This window comes from Falco punctatus (genome assembly GCF_963210335.1).
Source record: "Falco punctatus genome assembly, chromosome: Z".
In the NCBI taxonomy this organism is placed as follows: domain Eukaryota; kingdom Metazoa; phylum Chordata; class Aves; order Falconiformes; family Falconidae; genus Falco; species Falco punctatus.
In genome coordinates, this window is record NC_137586.1 from 43,532,988 (window position 1) to 43,557,018 (window position 24,031).

Below are 24,031 nucleotides of genomic sequence, written 5' to 3' on the forward strand. Positions count from 1 at the left end.
GCTCCGCGCGCAGTGCGCAGGCGCGCGGGGCACCGTGGCAGGGCGGGGAGCGGGCGGGTGGCGGCGGCTCCCGGCGCGGGGTGGGGGAAGTGCCTGGTCGCGGCCGCGGCCTTGCACTCACCGGCTGCTGCGCGGCTCGGGGCGGCCGGGACCGGCGGGGGATACGCGCTGACCCCAAGCCCGCGGGAGCCGCCGGGCCGGGAGTGCCGTGGCGCATGCGGTTCTCACGGGCCGTTACGCTGAGAAAACCCGCAAAGGTCCTGCCACGCTGGAGCGGTGCGTGTGCTCAGCTTCTTGCTGTTTTCCAAAAGATTCACCAGCGCCCTGGGTGAAGGGGCAGAGCGTGCCCGCAGCCAGTTTGCTGGTGGTGCAGCGCTGGGAGGGCGGCTGATACCCCGGAGGCTGCGCTGCCGTTCAGCGGGGCCCGGGCAGGCTGGGCAGTGGGGCGGGGGGGGCGTCATGAAGCTCAGCAAAGGCGGGGGTAGGGTCCTGCGCCGGGGGGCAGCGACCCCACGCACCAGCACAGGCTGGGGCTGACCTGCTGGCAGGCAGCTCTGCGGGGAAGGACCTGGGAGGCCTGGAGGACACCGAGTGGCCCGTGGGCCGGCAGTGTGCCCCGGTGGGCAAGGAGGCCGCTGCCAGCGTGGGCTGCATCAGGAGGAGCGTGGCCAGCGGGTGGAGGGGGGTGTCCTGCCCCTCTGCTCTGCCCTGGTGAGGCCGCACCTGGAGTGCTGTGCCCAGCGCTGGGCTCCCCAGTTCAGGAGAGACAGGGAGCGACTGGAGAGGGGCCAGCGGGGGGCTGCCGAGGGGGTGAGGGGGCTGGAGCATCTCCCTCATGAGGGAAGGCCGAGAGAGCTGGGCCTGGGTATCGTGGAGAAGGCTGAGAAAGAATCTGTCTTGTGAATGCACAGAAATATCTTTAGGGTGAGGAATGCCACAAGGACAGGGCCAGACTCTTGTCAGTGGAGCCCAGCAACAGCATATGGGGCAACGGGACAACTTCCATCTGAATACGAGGAAGAACTTGTTTACCTTGAGGGTGACAGAGCCCTGGGACAGGCTGCCCAGAGAGGCTGTGCAGGCTCCTTCTCTGGAGACATTCAAACCCACCTGGACTTGATTCTGTGCAACCTGCTCCAGCTGCACCTGATTTATGATCTCCAGAGGTCCTTTTCAACCCTGACCATTCTGTGATCCAAATCACTGAAAGAAAAAAGGGGGGTGGTGGTGGCAGGGGGAGGCAAACAAAAAAACATTTACATGTCAATACGTGTCCTTTCCTGCCAATTTTTAAAAAAATCAAAACCGAACTACCATCTGCAACCCCAGCCTTCTACACATACACAGGCTGGAGACATGCAGGAAAAACTTGGCACCCATGTTTTAGTCCACTGGCATTTTGCCCAAAACCTTGATTGCAGATTTTTTCCTCTAACTTGGAGTTAGCCTTTGCCAAGAAGTGCCAGTGTCACAGGTACTTTCAGCTGCCACCGCTCTTCTTGTGACAAAAAGCAAGGTGCTAACAGTTTTTACTGTCTCAGCTCCTTGCCTTTCTTGTGAAGTCTTAGAAACATCTGCTTACTATCACAGGAATAACCCCATGCCATTAAAAAAAAGCAAAGTGAAATGTTCTACAACCCAAGGCAAAAAAAAACAAAACCAAGAAAAGCCACCCCAGGGTAAAAGAATCCACACTCAGTCTGGACCTATCGTATCTGTATGTGCAACACAGTTCTGCAGTTTAAAATTCATTTTTATTCAGGAAGTGAAGTTAAAACTTGTAAACTATAAATACAAATGCCAAGGTATTACAGGAGATATCCAGAGGCTTTATATTTTTTTAATTTCTCACAAATAACTTCTATGGAATTCACCGTACAGCAGGGAAACCAGTAATTTTTGCATACAATGAAAAACAAGTTACAGAGTTAGATACCATTGATTTGCCAATTCACAGGAATTTCTACCTCATACAAATGAAAGCTCAGAAAACTGTATTTCATCATTCAGTAATGGTACAGCAACTGCCATTTCTAACAGTGTTACCTGCATTAAGCTAGCTGTCTATATCCAGGTGTACTTCACCAGTTTACTCAGTGACATCACAAAGTTTTATAGTATTTTATTTATATACTGTCACCAATATATATAATGTACTGCAAATAGGGCCAAACACTTGCAAAAATGTCAAGTTTTACACAACATTTGCGTTAATGTTTTTGCTTTTCCCAACAGCAAAGCAGAGTCATTGTTTTCACATGGTTTTCTTTAATTTGTCAAAAAATCTCACATAACTCCATCTATATCAAAGAAGCAGAAGGGCAAGCTTAACAGCAAGTTTCGGGGGTTGGGGGGGAAGGGTGTTTCCATCTTAGATACCACGTTATGTACATCTGAATAAAAATGACCACCAAGAATAGGTTCACTAGATTTATTCAACAATCTTAACAAGTTTCTTTTGAAAGAGCATTACATTCTGCATACCGCTCTCAAGGGATGCCAGGGACATGTGGACTACCAGTATTCTCCCCAACTGAGAAAGATACAGTGTACATAAAAGCAAGGTGTTCACAACAATTACATAAAAACATTACAGTTACTACCAACAATGAGTAAAAATAAAATTCACTCTCTCTGCTGCTGCTTCAAAATTTCAATGTTAGTCTTGTGTGCCCTTTCCCTCCCCCATGTATTTGTAAGGAACTAAAACGTTACATCTGGTGGACAGCAAAGATTCCACTACACCTCAAATGCAGAACACCTATGAAGCAGAGGAATGTTGGCTTTTTAAACAGAAGCAGATTAAAAAAAAAAGGGTGCAGGACTCCTTCAGTTCTTCACTAGTCTTAGAAAAACTTTCCAGAATACTGCTTCACACTATAAAAAAGAAAAAATAATCTTGCATTAGAATCCTTCAACATCTGCATACTGCTTCACACTATAAAAGAAAAAGAAAAAAGCATGTATTAGAATGATGAACCATACATCTTGCATCAACATTCACAATGACATTTTTAAAGCAGATAAAATTACAAGTTCCTAATACATTTAAAAGTAAATAATTTAAAAATATCAATGGCTAATGAATTATAGGTCTATTAATATATTTTAGGCACATTTTAAGTATTAGTAATCTAAAGAACATTCAAGTTAAAACATTATTATCTGCTATGACAGCCAACATGTTAATAAAGCAAAACTAAGCAAATTAATTCTGAAGCTAGCTTTTATTTGGCAGAAAAGACAAAGTAATGTCAGCAAGGTGTGAAATGCTGCATAACAGCACCAAATAGATTTCAACTTGTCCTGTAGAGGCATGGTCTGTGCCATATGGCAGACTGTGATTTGTTGTCAATTTAGTTATCTAAAAACAACAAAATCACTAGTCTTCCACACAGAACTAGGCCAACATCCACTGAAATCTTCTATATTTTCTACAGGCTCTATGTAAATTTATTACAAGTAGTTTTTTGCAGCAGTTTTCACCAGAGAAATGAGAGGATTGCTTGGTTAGGGCGTCTTCCAGCAAGATTAGTTTTGAGAGTGTCTTCATTTTAATTTGAACGGAGAACAGAAGAGAATCAAGGCAGAACTACCACTGGAGAAGTTAGGTTTAAATTGTTACTTAGAACCTGCCTTGTAAAAACTGCATCACAAAAAAGAACAGCTTTAGAGTACACGTGTCAGTTTAAAACTGATAGTGGGGATAACATTAAACTTCAACTTGCCTGTTCTGCAGTAAATACTGTGCATTTTGTATCTGGTCCTGTGTTCCCGTAATAGTTATTATCCGATCTTCTGAGCCTTCTAATGGTTCATCGATTTTGATCGAAGCTCCTGATTCATGGCGTATTTGTTTGATTCTCTGGCCTCCCTTTCCAATAATAGATCCTGCCAACTAGGGAAGAAAGCAAAGCATTCATTTCCTGATACAACTTTCTCTCTAAAAACAGTTATGAAAATCACAGCAGTGTTTGAGTAGCTTCCGTAAGTTTTAGACTTGCAATGGAAGCTTACTTTACAGCCCCAAAACAACCTCTGCTGTATTAACAGTATAAATGCAGGTGAGAAAACTGTGGAACCAGTTGCTCAGTCGCAAAAAACATGTTACATAGACCATCTCTATTACTGAATTGTAACAATTACTAAAATCATTTAGTGTGTCTCAAAAGTGAAGACACAAACCTAACACTTGAAGAACAGACTTTTGGTCATTTAGAAACATTTGGGTTTTTATCAAGCACCCTAAATACTTCTGATTTACTTGTGCAGTTTAAGAAGAGGCTGTGACTTTTTTTTTTTCCTAAAAGACAAGCTGACTTCAAGTCACCTTTACTTACATCTTTGGGAATTGTTACTTGTGTTGTGATGATGGGTCCACCGAGATCTCCATATGAGCCACGCCCCCCTGCATAAGAATAATCTGATTTAAACGTATGCATCAAGCCCTTTAATAACTATGTAATAAAGACACATAGAAGTCCTATATAAACACTTACCATATCCAGAGCCACCCTCAAACTGTAAGAGAAAGAGAAAAAAACCTTAAATATTGAATAGCCATGCTTCATTAACATATTTTCATCTTAAGTATCATATTTGTAACAATTGAGCCTATTTTATGCGAAGATGTCCACACCCTGCCTTACTATAAACACAACAGTGTTGCAATCAGAAGCATAAAAGAGGGCAGACCAGAAACAAAACGGGTGGGTGAGGGAAAGTCTCATTAACCTCTTACCGTGCCCTGCCAAGATCTCTAAGAGTAAGACATAAAATGACATAAAGAATCCAGCTGTACCAGTTTACCAAGCAGTCTCACTAATTCAGCTGCTGGTAGACAGCTCTTGATGCTGACCTACTCCTGACCCTTGAACTAAACACCAACAGACAAATGAAAAGATCAGAGTACAGCCTTATTAATGTTACCAATACAGCTCAGAAGAGACTCAAGTCTCCAGTTTTGGGACAAAAAGTTTACCCAGTGACTGTCAATCCTCCTCTGTAATCTATATCTTTAGGATAAAAAATCCAAAGCTATTAAGAACAGCTCTGTATCTTGTCTTTTTGATTCAGATTATGCTACAATCCTTTGTATCTCAGAACTGATAATCATGACATGAGTCACTTCTGTTCTGCTAAAAACACGACTTGGAAGAACTGCAGTCCATTGGAAACACCTACATTTGATCAGTTTGTGAACCACTGTATCCCATGGGAGGGACCCCACACTGCAACAGAGCAACAGTGTAAGGAGGGATGAACAGAGACAAAGTGTGGTGAACTGACTGCAAACCACCATTTCCCATCCACCCCCTGCATCACTCATGGCAAGAGTAAGTAGAAGAGCTGGGAATGAAGGAATGAAATTAAGCCTGGGAAGAAGGGTGGGGGAAAGGTGTTTTTAGTTTTCCTCTGTGTTTCTCACCATGATATTCTATTCTTAAGTAGCAATAAGTTAATCTTCCACAAGTCTACTCTGTTTTGCCCATGATGGTAACCAGTAAGTGACTGCCCTGTTATCTTGAGCCACAAGCATTTCCTTCTTACTTTCTCCCCTCATCCATCTGAGGGGGAGGTAGGGTGGTGAGGAACAGCTGGGTGGGCACCTGGCAAGCAGCCAAGTTCAACCAACCACAACTACTTGTTTGCAGAAGTTGTAAGGCTACAACTTCTCAAATTATTTACCTGCTACCTTTTCAGAATATCAAAATGAAGGCTACTCAGACCACAGGGTTGATCTTATCCTCTTGTCTCTAAGCTATATTGTGTACTCACATTATTTAGCAATACAGGTTGTAATACAACATAATAGAACTTGTGGTAGAGTCCAGAATACAAGAGAATGAAGGACTCTGCTTAAGACTTAATTCAGAAGCTGTTCAGAACAGTATACTTCACACCACAGGTATATTCCTGTTGATACTTGCCAAAGGGTCCTTTTTTGGGCTAGTATGTTTTAAAGACCAATCCTTTCCTTTACCATTCATTGCTGCCCACCCAGACTACAAGACAGCAAACGAACTTGACAGATGAGTTAAACAATGACATTTGCTGTACTTATGTAAGCAAAGAACTGAGGTTTAGTATTTGGCAGCACTTTGCCATCTTCTAGACAGTGTGAACACCTGATGAACTCCATTAACTTCTCTTGCCAAAACCTATCCGATCAAATGGTGTATTTTCAAAGACATTGATAAGTGTAATAGTTTATACATAAATCTAAGTAAGAAGCTCTTTTTAGTATTTTCTGTCTGAAATATGAGAAAACACACAAAGTTAATACAAAAATGCATATCCTAAATGTAGCATCTACAGTGCATCAGTTATGGAGAAAGTTATTATTTCCAGTACAAAAATGGGGTGTAAAAGAGACACAAAAAAGCTCCTCTCCTTTTGGCTGTGGTGCTGCATACTTCCATGTTTCTATCACCATTACCTGCCTGCACAGGACACGCTGCCAATAAATTTTAAGTCAGGACAGCTTTATGATTTTCAGTAGGTGCAAGCTGCCACTGACTACACTCCAGATCAAGAAATTCCCATTATCACTTAACCTGTTCAATAAAACAGTTTTAGAAAAGATTGAGCACACTCACCAACTCTGGTGGCTGCATGTCATCACAGGCATCCACGTGACACTGCATCATCTTCCAGACACAACGTAATAGGAAGAAAAGAGTAAAGAAATCTGTATTAAGTCTATGTCATGCAGACTTACAAGTAACTTGTCAAGCGAATATAATACATACTGGTGTATAACAAAAACTTTAGAAGTGTGATTTAGACCACTTTTAAGACTTGCTCCCTTTAAATTTCACTTTAAGGAAACCTTAAGTGGTCATATTCACTTTTTCCCCTCTTTCTGTCGTGTAAACAGGTGGGTTTTTTTCCTCTAACAAAGAAGGTCAGACAGCTAATGGCAAAGCGAAGCTTAAACAAGCTTTTTTTCCTTCTTTTAGAACACCTTCAAGGGTTACTATGTATAAAAATCTTTATTTCTGCCACATGGTAGAGAACCAAAGTTTAACGAGATTAAAACAAGCAACTATCAGTGATTATCTCTATATCAACCGCAGGTCAAGTGGGAAGGCCACTGAGGACACTGCTTCTCATGTTCTACCAATTCATTTCCATATACCTCATCTAGCCACTAACTAGACTAACAATCTGCTGCCGCCTGACTGTATTAGAAATCTCATTGTTTTTAAAACATCTAGTATATAGCATTGCTTTCTTTCAGAATTCTACAATTGCAGCAATTTATATTGATTTGTGCACTTGAAAACCAGCTTCTCAAACAGGGTATCTTAACATATGTAACAGAGTATGTACCTATACAGATTCATTTGTGCTAATGACTACTGGTACTAGAATAGAGACCAGATGACACGCTGGCTGAATAAGGAATAGTTTAACTTTTACATCTAAAGAAAGAAAATGCATGCAGTCCTAACTGATGTAAAATTTTTTTACCATCATCTTCTCTGGTTTTTAAGGCAGAGCTAGAAGTGAAATTGTTACGTTCTTCCAGCATGTGCATGGATAAATAAAAAAGCTGTCATGACATTCTTCCTTTACTGAGTTATTACATGCTTGTGAGTGTCCTATCTCATAAGCATCAAGAGCTTTTTGCATTTAACTGTATGTGCCTTTATTCAAGTGTTTATATCAAAGACACATGTATATACATACATGTACAGAAAAGCTCACGAACTAGAAGTATTTGAAGGCACAAAAGCACACTAGAAGTCTGAAGACACAGAATTCTGTGAGAAACAGTCCACTTAATCGGAGACATTCTGATTTAAGTCTCCATTAATCTAGATTTCAAAATTTTTAGTCCTCTGAAAACATGATCAGTTAAATTGAAAAAGAAGTGAGGGGATAAAAGACTCTATGCTTGTCCATGTTACTTGTCCACCCCTCCCACTTGTTATCTGTGTGTGTTTATGTATCCGAAAGACCCCTGAGAACAAGGTATTAAAAAAAAGAATACTGGAAATACATTCAGGTTTTTTTCAGCTCTCAATACAGCTCTTATGGTCCACAGGCTTTTGATTTGGAGTAGTTACACACTGAAACATAACACTCTTCACAGAGGAACAACAAAAGTCTGTCCTTCAGGAAAAAGCTTCAAAAGAGGGATTATAAACCAACTAAATTCTTTCATTAGCAGTGCATAAACAAACTACAGCTGTAAGCCCTGTTAACAGACAAGTACCTTAAGTGGGTGACTCCACACCGGCAAGAGGAATTAACACATCTTTTAAAATCAAAATGGGTTTTTCTCATCTCAGCATTTGTAAGACTGTCAATACAGTTTTATCTCTGGAATTCCACAAAATTCACAATTCAGCATCCAGTTTTAAAGGTCCTGAACTACTCAGTCTTTCTGTTGTTAGTAAAAAAATTAGAACTAGCAAAAAAATAAAATTCTGTACTGTCCTTATCTCAGCTGGGGTAAGAGTTGATTCTCTTTAATAGCTGGTACAGTGTTGAGGTTTGGATTTGGTGTGAGAATAATGTCAATAACATGTTTTTTAATTGTTGCTAGGTATATACTAAGTCAGGGACTTTTCCGTTTCTCAGGCTCTGCCAGCGAGAGCGCTGGAGTGGCACAAGAAATGGGGAGGGGACACAACCAGGACAGCTGACCAAACTAGCCAAAGGTATACTCCAGACCACAGAATGTCACACCCAGTATATAAACTGGTGGGAGTTTGCCAGGGCCTACCAATCACTGCGCGGGGACTGGCTGGGCATCAGTCTGGAGGTGGTGAGCAATGGTACTGTGCATCACTAGTGTTCTTTTCTCCTTTTCCTTTGGATTTTATTCTTCTCTCCTTCTCCATCCTTTCATTACAATTATTGTTGTAATTGTATTTTTTATTTCATTTCACTTATTAAATTGTTTTTATCTCAACCCTCGACTTTCACATTCCTGCCTGGTTCTTCTCCCCATCTCTCTGGGTAGTGGGGGAGCGAGCGAGTGGCTGTGTGGTACTTAGTTACCACCTGGGGTTAAACCACAGCACATACATTCAGCATTTCCATGATTTTTGAGATGTTCATCTGAGAAAAGCATCTATTCTTGCCTTTTATTGTATCTATGTAAAAGAGCACTTCCACTTTGAGAGCAGCTCTTCCCATTTATTGCTTAGTTCACAATCCACAGGGATCTTGGTTTACTCTACCTTAAATGTTTTGCTAGAGAATGGTTTCTGTGTGAAATGAAGGGCAGCACAAGAAATATTTCTTATTACATTTCTGCCATAACATTTCCAGCTCTGGCCTCACAATCCACATTAAGACTTCCTATCTGCTTACACAATTTAGGGTAGTAGGATCATGATTAACTGAAACTAGAAATTAAATCGTCTTTCTTGGGAAGTAGTCCTCACTTTTTAAAGAGGCTAAGATACTTGGTCATAAAGGAGACAAAGCCATGAACACTTTCACCATGAAGATGAAATAAAATTGCTTTTTGGAAAGAAAAAACAAACGGAAGTGACTCTATTTGTAGGAATTAATGATAAGAAAGCAAAGGTTAACCTGACAAAAGTCACACTAAACAGAAGGCAAAACGGATTTTTTTAATTCTAGCTGGAATGGAATAAAAATAGAACACACTACTGCCCCAGAGCCAAGCTAAGTAAGCCTGTGCTCAACCAGATACTCAAAAAACTGAGCAGTTTATACGCTCTAGCACTGGCTTTGATAGCTGCAAATGTAAGAACACAAAAACTGAGCTTGAAAACGGGTAAATACAAATAAGGAATACTGGAGGTGTACTTGTACTCGGTTCTTCCAGTTTCTTAACATGCACAGCAGCATGAGGAACAGGTTTCTTACGTAACTGTGTGCAAATCTTTTATTTTAGTATTTCTAGTTAAGCATGTGACATTCTTGCAATACACACTTTCAGTTAATTTTTACTCCCAAGGAGGAAATGTGTAAAGCCCGTTTAGATAGTCTTATTTTACAGCTCTTCTCCACTCCTTCCTCCTCTATTCATTTAAAAGGAAAAAAAACCCAAAAAATCTTGTCTCACTTGTCAGCTTAAAGAAGGTGCCAAACAAAGACATAGGAGAAAAGATTGTTACTGTAGCTATATACCTTCCAGACACAAATGATTTCTCTTCCCAGGAACCTTGTATAACAGCAGATGACTGCTGGGAAGTTGCACTTCAGAATATAACATGGAAGGGTACCTTTAAGTATTTTTTTTAAGCTTCTATATACTACGAGAGATTTTTTTTCCCTCAGCAAGTATTAGCATTAATATGGTTGAATATATCTAATTTAATTAGGACTCAACTTAGCAGTGGCTCTAGCTCTGAAACATTTGGAATTACAGTGGATTTTTTGCAGACACAGAAACCAGCAAATAGACAGAATGGATTCAAAAGAGCAACCACCTTCCAGATCAGCTAGAGCTCTTCAGAGATACTGTTCTATGATCTGCATTATTCTATCTATACTTGTGTTTTCCAACATTAGTGTTAAGAATGCTTGTATGAATCAAAGAACTTCAGAAAGCAGTGTTCTGACATGTTTTCTTTATCTGAAAGGCCTATCAATTCCTATTTCTGTCATGTGATTAAAAAAAAAAACTATCTTAAAAGACAGTCAGTGCAAGACAGCAGGGAGGAAAGAAAGCAAACGATCAGACACCATCACATCCCATTTCTGCACAGGAAGGAGTATTTGTATGGACAAAATGTTCTGGTTCTATCACCAGAACCATGCATGTCCCACGCAGAAGTATATGCGTTCAGCAACGGTATCTTCAGTCAGCATGCTAACTGCGCTTACAAAACATAAGGCAAATTTTAAACTCTTACCATGCCATCATAACGGTCTCCTGGTCTGCCCCTTCGGTCATAGGACATAAGATCTCTAAAACAAAAAACACAGCAGCATGTGAATTGCTTTGTAAGCTCCTTGGTTTATTCCAATGTTAAGGTTTCATGTTCATGGTTCATGCACAAATTCATTACAAACTACTATAGCCAAGTACTGAATGAGATAAAAGTTTAAGTAACCTTGCGCAGATCAGAACAGTGCAGCAAATAACTAAATTCCAGTATTTTTCAAAATACTCTGGTCTAATACGTACTCAATCTTCATAGAATCACAGAGTATCTCAAATTGGAAAGGACCCATAAGGTTCAACCAGTCTAACCCCTGCTCCTCTCAGAAGCCTTACTAAGGGAAATTAGCAGTTTTTATACTCATGCTAAAAAGTCTAAAAACATGCGTGAAGTGCACCATGAAGGTTCAAAACCAAATGGTATAGAAAAGAAACAAGTAATGCCTTTAGTTTTTGAACTAGTATCTTTTCAGTGAACCTCATAATTCTGGGAGTCTGGCATGCTTTCAGATTTGAGTTTGGCCACAAGAGAAGTCAAGATGCCAGTTTAAAAGTGGCTCCATTGCATGTAAGGGGTCCCAATGGACCAAGGCGAAGAAGGAGGGTTAAAAATGAGGGAAGAGGGAATAAAGAAAATGGGCTGGTGAAACATCAACACGTCAGGTCAACACCTTTGCTTATTTCTGCCTGTGCCCACCCACCTCTTATGTGCACAAAGAGCAGCATCTTGCATAATCATGACCAACACGAAGAAACACTGGAAAAGTGAACATAATTCAGGACGCTAAACACAACGTGAGTTCTGTCTAACACATCTACGCAACAACTCACCCGCCACGAGGAGGTGGTGGAGGAGGAAGAGGAAGATTACGAGCTCTGCTGCCACCTCTACCACCACGACCTGGTGGAGGTGGTGGAGGTCCTCTGCGAGGGCTCATATCATCGTAATCTCTTCTTGATGGAGGCATAGGTCGTCCACCACGGCCAGGGGGCATTCGATCAAAACCACCTCTTCCACGCATTGGAAAGCCTACTGGACGTCCCCTTCTATCATCAAACATCATTGTGAAGCCACCATAGTCATATGTTTCATCATAGAAATTGGGATCATAAGGCTGGGCCCGCCCTTTAATCGGAGACTGAAACATAAAAACAAAAAACAACCCCGCAAACTGAATTAGGACTATTACAATTGGCATATTTAAGTAATATATTAAATATATAAATATGAATTTAAGCATTTGGAACATGTTCTTGATTTTTCAGTGCTGGCAAGGAGGAGATGTGACCTGTTTCCTTTGAACTAGGTTTCTGTACAGAAAGTGCTGTTACCTATACATGGCAGAAAAATTTTGACTCCCTTTTCAAATTTTGCATCTCAATGAGTAATGGCCCACTAGTATAAAAAATTGCTTCCCTCCTCCATAAGGTGCACCCCAATTCTAGGAAACTGAAATCGCTTCAAAAGGTGGTAACAGTCAATCACTTTGTTACTGGAAAAGTAGGAAAAAGAGAAACTGAAAGATGCTTGTTTTCATCCAAATGATCCCTAACATTCAGGAATGCTAATGAAAGAATAAAATAAATTTATTATAAACATTACCTCAGAGATAAGATCCAAGATAATCTTGATACATTCAACAACTCTGTCAGGTTTTCCACCAATAAGCACCACTCTGTCAGTAGAATGAGGACAACACTCTTGGAAGAGCTTAATGGTGGTCTGAGTGTTCTGTTGAAGAAAAATAAAAGACCAGATTGTCTAAAATAACTATTATAAACAACTTTATAAAGCCATTAAAACATTTTTAAAGAAACAGTCCAAAAGACAACTAAATTCCCTGCCATTTTAGATGCATGCTTGCTTCAGAGTTCTCACAACAAATTTAATTTTACGATTAATTTTTATTTTATTTTTTTTTAAGATCTGTGCTGACATAATTTCTATGGAGAGGACAGAAGTTTAATTTTCTCCTCTCAATTATGGCTCGTTTACACCATTATTTAAATACCAGCAAAAGGACCACATATCCTTGTGACCTCAGAGGTTGTATTAACCTTCACATGTCAAGAAAACATGGTTTGGGTGCAAGACAACGAAGCTACTAGAATTATGTCTAATTGTCTTGCCCTTCTCAACCGATGCAAACAGCTCTCAGCTTATGCCTGAACTGACCTGAAATTGCCTCTGGCACAATACCAAGACAAGACAGAAAACAGAAGTGTTTTAAGTTCACAAGAGACCATTAGCTTTTCAAAATCTCATTCCTTCACTGAAAGAAAACAATGGTCTGCTAGGAGGTAGAATTAAGAAAAAATTATAAAAAGAAATCCCTTTTTCAGTAATATTCAGACATCTACTGAATTATTATCTGAAGAGTTTGTGGAGATGCATTCACCCTAAAGCACTTTGCATGTCCAATCACACAAATCTAGTCTATGCAGCAGCTCATTCCAGGAGTGATGAATGCCATTTAAATTTAATAATAATAATAAAAAAAAAAAAAAAAAAAAAGAATCCTTCCTTTCAAAACATTACCAGAAATACTGCTTAGAAGCTTGAGAAGTCCTAGGCTTTATCATCAACAACTACTTTACTCCTGAGTGTCTGCAAGAAAGTTGCGACTCACAGAACACCGAAATCATGTTTGTATTATGTTCTGAAAGAACTGCTGCACAGAAGATACCTACACCAAATCTCAGAAGAACAAGAAACAAGTACCTCTCTAAGTTCTTTAATTTTAGCACCCTTGACACCAATAATTCCTCCTGCCAAACTTTGGTGAATGAGAAGTCTTAATTCGCAGTCAAAGTCGCTGCCTTTGTAGTGTTGATACTGTAACAAAGAAGCATGTGAAGAAAAGAGTAAAATATTAGTCACGTAAATATTTTTAAAAATGGGGTTTTGTTAATTTTTTTTCTCCAAACACAATGGTATGATTTATTGCTGAATTGTAATTCTCTATTTCCTTTGATGGGATCACAACTATTTAAGCACCTCACATCAACATAAACTGATGTCAAAACAGTTTTTGTTATTTGTAACACATTACATTGTACAACTATCTACAAAGGTTTAAGAAGGTATCGAACAGTGCAACACTCTACTTACAAAGCCAATGTAGGATACACTTTACAATAAAACTACTTCAAAATGGGAATGAAACAGGTCAGGAGGCAAGTATTTTGAAAGGCAGAAGGCTGTCCGAAATGCTTAATAAATAGTTACTGACTCTGTCCCCTATCAAAAAAATGCCAACATGTAGTTTGAAAGCCAAAACCCTTCTTTAAAAGGCTTTTGGTTTTATTTTTTTTATTTCCTGCACTTAAAAAGCAGCAAATCATCTAGAACCATCTTGTTTTAGAAGCTGATTTTTACCTCTAAAAAGAAGCAAACGTTAAGAGACATACCTCTTCTAAAGTAGGGATAATCTTCTTCAAGATTTCTCCAATTGTCTCTATATCTGCACTTATACTCAAGATTCTGTTGGAGGCCACCATGTCAGACAATATGGAGAAGGTGGAAAAGAAGAAGTAAATTTTTTTCATCATACACAGAATTCCAACAAGACTTACTACACAGAAGAGCATACAATTAATATTCCCCATTTAAAGTAAACCTGTTTGCTCAATTTACAACACATGCATCTTTGGTTTTGCCCAACATATATGCATGATAAATTTAAGATTAGGTAGGTCTTGCAGAGAGAAAGACAGAATGGGCTTTTGGAAGGGCTCAGATTAAGTGGGCAAGAAATTGACGCAGAACTGAAAGAAGTGAATATTCATGTTCCCCGCCACCACTAATTTAGGATACCCTCGCTATTACATTGGTAAAACCGGCACACCTTCTCATAGAAAAAGTGGGGATATGCAAGTCGTGAACATTGTATCTGGAGTAAGGTTATGAGACCAGTTAGAAATCAGATTACTAATGGGCTCTCCAAGAAAACAAATACAAATGTAAAACAAAAAATAAAAGACAGAACAAATGAGAAGTGAAGGGAAGTGAACCAGAGTTAGCATTTCATCAGAAATAATTATGAACAGGCAATGTTGAGGGGAGCAAGGTGGGCCACAAAGACAGAGCGAGAGACTATTTTGAAACAATTTGATTTACAATGCAGCAAATATGCAACACTTGAAGCTGTGCTCCTTCCATTGAAATAAAATTAGTGGATTGTTTGGGTGGGCAACTCACGTAAAAGTTCAGTGACAAAAAGACTTAATGGGGAAAATAAGACAGAAAACTTGAAAAAAACAATACACCGTCTATAAGGGGATACTATTTAATTATATCAAAGGCAGGTAATAATATACATTTCTCTCTTTCTAATCAGGCAGTGAGGCATAAACTGTTGGGACATACCGCTCGGGGCCACTGCTGTCTGGGACTGAAACACTGGCATTGTACTGCATTGGTCATTGGCGTTCGTGGATGTTGGCATTGGGCATGGGCATTCAATCAGAAGTTGTCAAGTATGGTACCCGTTTGGCAACGAGCACATTTTTGGGCATAGCCAACCAGGGTTTTCACATGGGCGTTCAGGGGCGGATGGGCCAACGTCATGGTGGGCAACGCAGGGGCAAGTCGATCCAGTACATGGGCAACGGAGATATATGGCCAAAAAAACAAGGAGAGGGAAAAGGGGGAAAAGCAATAAATTTTAATTTAATACAAACTATACTCATTACTCTCAATTAATGAAACAAGCTTAAGTTGTTCTGAAGACTAACACAATAACGGATTGCTACACCAACTGTGGCTTAACAGTATGGACCTTAAAAATGAGTCACTTGATCTGACTAAACTACTTTTTACTTTTAGCATATGTTTCAGTAGCAGGCTGGCTCATGAGGGTAGACACAAAACCTGTTGAGACTGATATTACTAGAACCTCGGGCAAATTGGGAAAGCTAGTTTTCCAGACCAATCTAAATTATCTGGACTTAGGTGACATTGATTTACTTTAAAAAAAAAAAAAAAAAAAAGGAAAAACCAAAAAGCCATCACAAGAAAAACACCCTAAAAAAAAATCCCAGCTAGCTGCCAAAGTTACTGATTCCTGACCATTTCAATTTAAACCTGAACTCTAGCTGCGGTAGTTTATGAACTTAGTTGGAACTGATCTGTAATGGTATATTGCCGAATCTCATGTTGAACAGAGTCTTGATCGGAAAAACTGTTGAAATTGTTGCTGATGTTAAGTACAGGAGTGTAAACAAATGGAATTTAAGAAGCGTTGCCAAGTTTTATAAATACACAACATTAATGCTGAGCATGTGTCTAATCACAAGAGTCAACCCACTGTAATATGTGAATAGGCAAGTAAGTCATGACCATTTAAAAACACCTCCAAGTAACAGAATAGAATGTTCTTTTACTGTTCTATACCCGTATTTAAATCAAGCAACCTTAACATTAATGCTTTTGTGCTTCATGTGCAAGCTGTTGAAGAACAGATGGGACTATTCTGTTTGCTTTTTTAAAGGAAGTTAAAGAATTGCTCTATCACTGGGTTATGCCAGCCACTTGCAATGGTTTTAGCAGTACTGTAACTGAATCACACATATGGGAAAGGTACAATTAAGGGGTTTAAGCTTTGTCAATATTTCTAATTAGGATATTAACTTGCTTGTAGCGTGTAGTTTAGTGGAATCCTATCCAAGAGCAAAGAGATTTAATATAAACCTCTCTTCCCACGTGAGTCAAGTTGGGTTTCAACTACTAGAGATTGAAGAACTAAGTTTAACACTCAATACAAACTGCCTGCAACTAGACTAGTGATGTCTAGAGTCGAATTGCTGCCATTTCTAGAAATGCACGCAATCAAGCTTCCGATGTAGTGCTCTGAAAGAATTGGTGTTAAATTAGTTCAAACTCATATATACTTACGTCTGTACGAAGTGCCTTAATATTTTTGCCACCTTTTCCAATCACTGCTCCAGCATTCTGGAAAATAGTTTTCAAAAGTTATGTTCTGCCAACACAGCACACACTATGTTTTTGAACTCATGCCTAAGAATAGTAAATCTGCTTCTGCATTACCCTGTTGGCCTGAGGGGCAGGGGCGGGCAGGCACTGCTTTTGAAAGGTTCAAATCAAACTGAAATGAACTGATATAGTTTGGCCTTGGAAAAAATGACCAACAGCTCTTACCACTGAACTTTAATAAAGAGGATGATGTTCAGTTTTACAACCAATATTACAATTCCAAAAGGAAGTTTCTAGGCAATTCTGCTTGTGTTAAAGCAAACTCATATACGATCTCAGCTCTCAAAATTATACTGCATGAATGTAACGTAAGTCAATGACTTCCCTAATTTATTTGATCAGCTTTCTATTTTTTATAAATTTAAGGAGTATGTTTGCAAATTCCACTTCTGCGTTCCAAGCATTTCTTAATAATTTCAAGTCGTGATTTCTGTTTATACCTCTGTAAGTTATCTGACTTCTAAGAGCAGTATATTCTGAAAAAGGTTAAAGCTGACATTAACCACTAACTTCAACTTTTTAAAGTAATAGGAATAAACTAGCAGATAGTCAAGAGTAATTGCAAGACTCCTATTTTTACCAGGTTATTTCAAGAATTACATGCAAAATTACTGCTTTTATTACACAAGTGATATATTATGCTAACAGCATTCAACACATTTTGCAGTACCCTATCTAACTTGACTACTGGTCAGAAATGTCACGAAAAGTTAAGGTAACATTCCCCCATGCCAACACAAAAGGCTGAGATACTTCAAGAAGTACAGCTCATCTGTAACAACTGGAAACGCTAGAGGCGATTCACACATAGCAACTTTACTGTAACTGTTTACACTTGTCAACAAAACCATTGCAATCCCTGAAGTATTACTCCCACGTTTCTTCCTACTGATACGTTTGAACAAGTTTAGTGCATGTCTTTGGGAAAGTTACCAAAATCCTAAGGAAGTTCTCATCTTACATTTCAAATTTAATTTACAATCCCTAGCTGATCATTCTCTAAACTGCTTCCTTTCCAAAGACTAATATACAATCATTCCCCTCAAAATAATAAACTTCTATGCAAATATAAAAACACCATATCATTTCTATCACTCTTTTCAGCAAGTACATATTTTAAGAATAACTGGATTAATTCTCAGGGACTTAGCATTTAAAAGAACCACTAAAGGTAATTCCACAGCAATGTACTTTTACTAGAATTCACGCACACTTAAAATTTGTCCTAGTATGTTATCTCGTATTAAATAAAGTAGATATTCTTTTAAACATACATCCCAACATACACTTTGTCACCATCTTGAGCAATGCTATAAGCAAAACCAGTAGAAATGTAAGAGCATACTTTGCTCTGAAGCAGGATGCGTAATTCAACCATCTCATCTGTGTTCCGAGATCTTTTGAAGGCCTGCTCTTCCTCCATATCTTCTGCAGGACGTTTGCCTGTAGAAAGGTCCATAGGGGAGAAACACAAGCATTTATTTAACTTTCTAAGTTCTAACAAAGTGGAAAACATGCAGAATTTATGCTCTGTATTCTTAACACGTTCTTTTCTATTAGCCCAGTACTAATTACTGATGCCTACTCTAAGCAGCCATCGCACAGAAACAGGTCTTTACTTCATCAGCTTGTGTATCAACTAACTACCGAAAACCCATTTGACATCTATGAACTATGGTTTAAGTGAGAATGTTACACACAGTCAGAGAGAAATTCATAACACACTGTCTAAAGCAGTGCAGCATCACCCACTCAGTATTTATTTATGATTTACAACTGTGAAAAACCTTTCAGGCAAAAAGCTCAAACAAAACTTGTCCAACACTGAAATACTGCTGGAATAATACTACTTCAAACACTGTTTAATGTTTAAGTAATTCAGTAATGATGCCCAAGAAGTTTTTCATGAAGCTCTTTAGAGGTATTTCACATATAACATAAACCTGCGCTAAATGAAATGCTATTAATGGATATGCCTGATAGTATTCTTACATATTCACACTTTCCACACAAGTACTTAGATCTACCTATGACATATTTTTAAATCCTTAGTCATAACTTTCAGCTAATTACCCCATGTTTAAAACATGCCAACAGAATGATTATGCATTTATGCTTTGAAATAATAAGTCTAATTAAATATGAAAAGATTTAATGTGGAATGCAAAACTACTGCTGATACAAACAACTGATACAGTTGAAGCATTACAAAATATTTAGCAACACTGAAATTTAAAGAGTTTTTTTTCTAAAAAGAAATAGTCCTTTAAAAAATTTACCATTTGTCTCTGTGTTGGTAAAGGTCTCTTCCTGTTGTTCAGTCTCCATTGCCTTTTTTTCTTAAGTGGACAGGCAAAATCTGTTGAAGAATAAAAAAGCTGGTACATATATTTTGTGAAAAGGTAAACTGTAATATCGTGTTAAATGGAAAAAGCAAGAAGAAATGCCTGCTTCTAGAACTTACCACTATTATATATCCTTGCAGAGAAAAAAGTCAAGTATTCTGGGCGGGATCAAAATCCAACAGCCTATTGCTTCAAGAGCCTATGAAAACAGCATAGATCAGTTGTGACTGCTTGCTTACAGCTCCAATTCTCACTACAGCCAAAATTCAGAGGTTTGACCTGAGTTGTTGCCGCAAAGTTTTTGATTATAGAAGAGAAAGCATACTCAGGCCAAACACACCACTAAAAAAATATAAAAGGCAAGTCTGTAAATTTACATATAAACAATTACAGTCTGAACTCTATTTTTTGGGCACATAGCTAGCTTTAAGTAGCCACATTTATTAAAAATTGATTTCAGGTATTTCAAGTGAACATGCATCCAGGCCCCTCTTTTCAACATCTTATGATACATGCCTTGGATTTGCTTTCTGAAGGACGCTATGTAACAATCTGCTCCGCTGTTCAGTTCTAAACAATTTAAGCTAAAAAAAGTCCTGTTACGGTAACTGTCAGCGTTAAGTATTAAAAATTCTCTACCAACGTACTAGTTTGCATTTTAGCATGCTTTCCACTCAAGTATAATAGATGAACAAAAGACAAATACCTTCTAGCCACACTGGAAAAAAATCTTTTAAAAATACCACCCTCTGTAATTACATATAACTTTCTGCACACAGAGCCAAGAGCCTCAAAAGCAGCTGATCTTTGCTGTGAAATTTATCTGTAAATACTATTAAGTCACATTAAAGAGGTCTAGACCAAAGAAATAATTTCGTGACTTACACTCTTTAAGAATGTGTTCCCACAGATATTCAATCTACTCAATCATATTTCATCCCTGTATTTTATTAATGTTCACTGCCTTGATAAGTGGTAATACCACTCATTCTGGTATCCATGAAGGAAATAAGAAACTAGGTGCATCTAACGTTTCCAACATACTCTCAGCCAGCTGTTAACTTGTAGTTGTTGCCCCATTTGTACAGGCTTACAGCAGGCCCTCGCCTTCACAGCACACACTGGTCTTTCCAGCACTCAAAGTGAGCTAAACGACAGCGGAAACTCAGGCAGACACTGCCAAAACGCTGAGGGGCGCGGGGGGGGGGGGGGGGGGGGCGGATTTATTTTTTTTTACAGTTTAAATAGAGCTTTTGGAGCCGTTACTCCGTTTCCAACGACCCCAACAATTTCGAGGCTGCCGGGAGTGAACCGCAATACTGTTCAGGGCTTAGCCTCCCCTAGTCCCATGTATTTACTCCCCTAGCCACGTGTACGTAAGGTGCTCTCAGTTACAGCTCTCTGCTGGGTAAACGGAGCTCGCGGGATTACATTGACTAATCCCGTGTTTTTATAAACACCTGAAGGATAAAGCTAGAGGCGGCATCAGCTACCGCAGGCCCAAGAGCTGGTAAACACCGACGCGCCTCAGCCCCGCTCCCTCCGGAGCGCGGCGGCTCTTCCCGCCCGCCTCTCTCTGCCTACGGCCCCCACGCCTCCAGCCGCCGTCACGGCCTCCGCGGCCCGCCCGGCTCCTGCGCGGGGCAGCGGCGGCGTTACGTAACCTCCGCAGCCCCTGGCCTCACCTACCCGGCGGCCCGGACCGACAAAAATGGCGGCCCCTGTAATGGCGCCGGCCCGCTGCTAGGCGGAGCCGGGAGCGGAAAAGCTGCCGTCACCACCACCACGCGGTCGCACGGAGGTTCACTCCCCTCTGCCCAGGGACACACAAAGGAAGCGCGCGGCGGCCCGGGCCCCACCGCGGCCGGCGCAGCGTGACAGCCACCTCGCCACCGGCAACAGCGGCCGGCTGAGACGCGCCCCCTCCATCGGCCTCCCAGGGCCGCCTCCGCACAGGCCGCGGCCGACAGCGCCCTCCCCTCCGCCCGCCATAATCCCCGACAACTCGCCCCGGGCACAGAGTTACCAAGGGCGGGCGCAGGAAGGCGGCGGCCGCCGCTCCCCCTCCCGTAGGGCGCACCTGCCAGCGCCGCCGGCCTCCACCGCGCCGCCCCGCAGGGAGCCACGCTGGCTGGGCCACAGGGCCTGGGGCCGTCCGCAGGGACTGCGGCCACCCATCTCGCCTTCCCCTCGGGGCAGGAGCGGCCCTTGGGGCCCACAGACTGCCCTCAGCCGCCTAAGAGGCTTGCCCCAGCATTAGCTGAGGCGGCGACATCCCTGTCTCCTCCTTCCCCACGCAACGTTCGCCTTTTTCCACCACCGTCGCTGCGGGGGGAACCACGGGAGCACCGGGGCACGGCGGCGGCAGTTCCCGGGGATTAAGGCCCCGCGACCGGGCAGGCGCAGGTCTCACGCATCGCTGTGTCAGGCAACTGCGCTGAGAGGGGCACAACAGCAGCTCTGCGGGCCTCAGCAAAGCCCAATCTGGCCTGTGCCCCCCCCCCCCCCCCGCCCCGGGTCTCCCAGCGCGCGAGCAGCGCCCCCTCCTCGCTGGCCCCAGCCACACCTCGCCGCGGGCTGCGCGTACCTGCGCCCGCCGCCGGCCCCACCGCGTACGGGAAAGAAAGGGGAGAAACCCCCACGGCCACCGCGCACATCCACCAGCGCCACCAGGCGATTGGTCCCACCACCTCCCCCATCCGCTGGTCCGCCGCCGCCCCATTGGGTAAGGCCCCTGCCCGTCAGGTGTGGGGGGGCGGTTCCCCACGCCACCTCGCCCTCCGTGAGGGCCTGGGCGAAGTAGGCCTGGCGGGGAGAAGGGCCGCGCTATCCGTCGGGCATCGCCGTACCGGCCGGTCTGCTTACCTGCTTGGCAGGAGCCGCGATGGAAGCGGTGCAGGCGCTGGGGGAGGGGGTGGTAAAGGAGGCGAGAGCGGTTTCAGTCGTGAGAAGAGAAAATGGCGTCTGCAAAAATCCCTCCTTCTGCTCGTTGCCTGGTGCCGGGGGGGGAGTGGGTGGTGGCTCTCGCGATGGTTAAAAGCGCGCGCGACGCGCGCCTCCTATTGGCTGCTGGCGTGCGCAGGGGTTTTGGGGAGCTGCGCGCGAAGAGGGGCCGTGCCCTCTCCCTGTCCCCAGCGCGCGGCGGTGGGGGCTGGTGTGGCGCAGTTGGTGCCGCGCTTGCTCTCCCCGGTAAGTGCGGGCGGCTCAGCCGCAGGCGGCGCGGGAGAAGAGGGCTCGGTCTCTCTGAGGGGTGCGGGGTGTGACACCCCGCCCCCCCGTTCTTCGCCTCGCTTCGGGGCCCGGCGCGGGGGACAGCGCCGCGCGAGCGCGCGGTTGCACTTTACTCTGGTTCACCCTTTGTGCGGTGTCCTCTGCGTGGTGGGGCTCTGTGGGAGCTTGGAGGCCAGGGGGTTCTTTCTTCGCTGCAGCTTATAGTGACGATGAACCGCAAACCTCTGTTTCTGAACTGTTACAGTACTTGCAGTTTTCGTTGAGCTCCTCGGACACCCATTGTAAGGGGTTACACATGATCCATACGCAGTTAGGCAGCCTCATCAGTGTTCTGTAAGCGGTCCATGTGCAGGAGGTGAATGCATCAGTAGCAAGTTTGCTATTGATACGTTGGCGCTCTCGAGGGGCAAGAGACCTTTGCAGAGGGACCTGGATAGACTGGAGCACTGGGCAGTCATCAGCAGGATGAAATTTAACAAGCCCAAATGAGAGATTCTGCACCAGGGATGGAGTAGCACTGCACACGAGTATGAACTGGGAGAGGAGTGCTGGAGCGCAGCCCTGCAGGGAGGGATCTGGGGGTGCTGGCTGACACAGGCTCAGTGTGGGTCAGCAGCGTGCCCTGGCCGGCAGGAGGGCAAACCGCGTCCGGGGGGGCATCAAACACAGCATGACCAGCCGGTCAGAAGCGGGGATTGTCCCGCTGTACTTGGCCTTGGTGCGGCCTCACCTCGAGCACAGGGTGCAGTTCTGGGCCCCACAGTTTAAGAAGGATGTTGAGGTCCTGGAACGTGTCCAGAGGAGGGCAACGGAGCCGGTGGAAGGGCTGGAAGACATGTCCTGTGAGGAGCGGCTGGGGACTCTGGGTTTGTCTGGCTTGGAGAGAAGGAGGCTGAGGGGTGACCTCATTGCTCCCCACAGCTTCCTGAGGAGGGGACGTGGAGAGGGAGGTGCTGAGCTCTTCTCCCTGGGATCCAGTGACAGGACACATGGGAATGGTTCAGAGGTATGCATTTCTTTACGGAGAAGGTGGTTGGACAGTGGAACTGGCTTCCTAGAGAGGTGGTCAATGCCTCATGCCTGTCAATGCCTTAAAAAGAGGCATTTGGACAATAGCCTTTATTTCTTTTAACTTTTCATCAGCCCTGAAGTGGTCAGGCAGTCAAACTAGATGGTTGTTGTAGGTCCCTTCCAACTGAAATACTCTTATTTTAAATGTGCATAGCTATTTCCTAAACTAACAAGAAGCTACAGGTTATTAGCCACTGATGTTCCTGTGATAATGACAGCCAAGACCTGGTGCTATTGCAGCCAAACCCTGGGCTGGGTCTCTAGGTAACAGTGATATTTCAAGGTAGCTTTCTGTTGTCAGTTACAAAGCTTTCATCCAGTTAAAGTGGAGAAGTCAGCCCTGTGGTACAAGTGCTGAAAAATCCCAGCTTGGTTCTGTTGTAGTTAGGGTCTCTTAATAACAATGCTGATGAAATGGGAGAATAACTTTTCAGGTCAATTTTAAAAGTAAACAGAGTGTTAACAGCAGTGCCCACAGAAATAAAACAAAAAAAAGAGAGGACATACATGTAA

General features: G+C 42.5%; 2 protein-coding genes across 15 annotated transcripts in view; one reads left to right on the forward strand and one right to left on the reverse strand.

Annotated features, from left to right (window-relative positions):
• The window catches only part of RMI1 (RecQ mediated genome instability 1), a 153,044-nt gene that overhangs the window by 116,348 nt on the left and 12,665 nt on the right, over positions 1–24,031 (forward strand). The window contains exon 2 of one of the 4 annotated variants that reach the window (XM_080372761.1): positions 22,353–22,405. The gene's annotated coding sequence lies outside the window, so the exon portion shown is untranslated. The other 3 variants (XM_080372762.1, XM_080372763.1, XM_080372764.1) reach the window with 3 other exon arrangements.
• HNRNPK (heterogeneous nuclear ribonucleoprotein K) lies at positions 1,821–22,236 on the reverse strand. Of its 11 annotated transcripts, none has more exons than XM_080372769.1 (16): positions 22,082–22,235; positions 19,336–19,415; positions 19,151–19,230; positions 18,217–18,314; positions 16,773–16,829; positions 15,246–15,289; positions 14,288–14,360; positions 13,599–13,712; positions 12,480–12,608; positions 11,708–12,015; positions 10,848–10,902; positions 6,600–6,650; positions 4,500–4,521; positions 4,341–4,423; positions 3,729–3,898; positions 1,821–2,877 (listed from the first exon to the last, which is right to left on the reverse strand). In XM_080372769.1, exons 3-16 carry the CDS (start codon positions 19,197–19,199, stop codon positions 2,847–2,849), a joined length of 1,284 nt encoding a protein of 427 aa, XP_080228895.1. In that variant the 5' UTR covers positions 19,200–19,230; positions 19,336–19,415; positions 22,082–22,235; the 3' UTR covers positions 1,821–2,846. The 11 variants fall into 11 exon arrangements, with proteins under 11 accessions (XP_080228895.1, XP_080228900.1, XP_080228893.1 ...); XM_080372774.1 differs by having other exon boundaries at positions 18,217–18,326; XM_080372767.1 differs by having other exon boundaries at positions 1,821–2,938; positions 18,217–18,326.

Bases quoted from the DNA above. Each gene is read 5' to 3' on its own strand.
- HNRNPK (XM_080372771.1), bottom strand. From the start codon at position 19,199: ATGGAGACTGAACAACAGGAAGAGACCTTTACCAACACAGAGACAAAT. The intron at 15,290-16,772 runs GTAAGTATATAT...TGACCAATGCAG, and splicing joins TTAAGGCACTTCGTACAGAC to TACAATGCCAGTGTTTCAGT. The intron at 4,424-4,499 runs GTAAGTGTTTAT...CGTTTAAATCAG, and splicing joins TGAGGGTGGCTCTGGATATG to ATTATTCTTATGCAGGGGGG.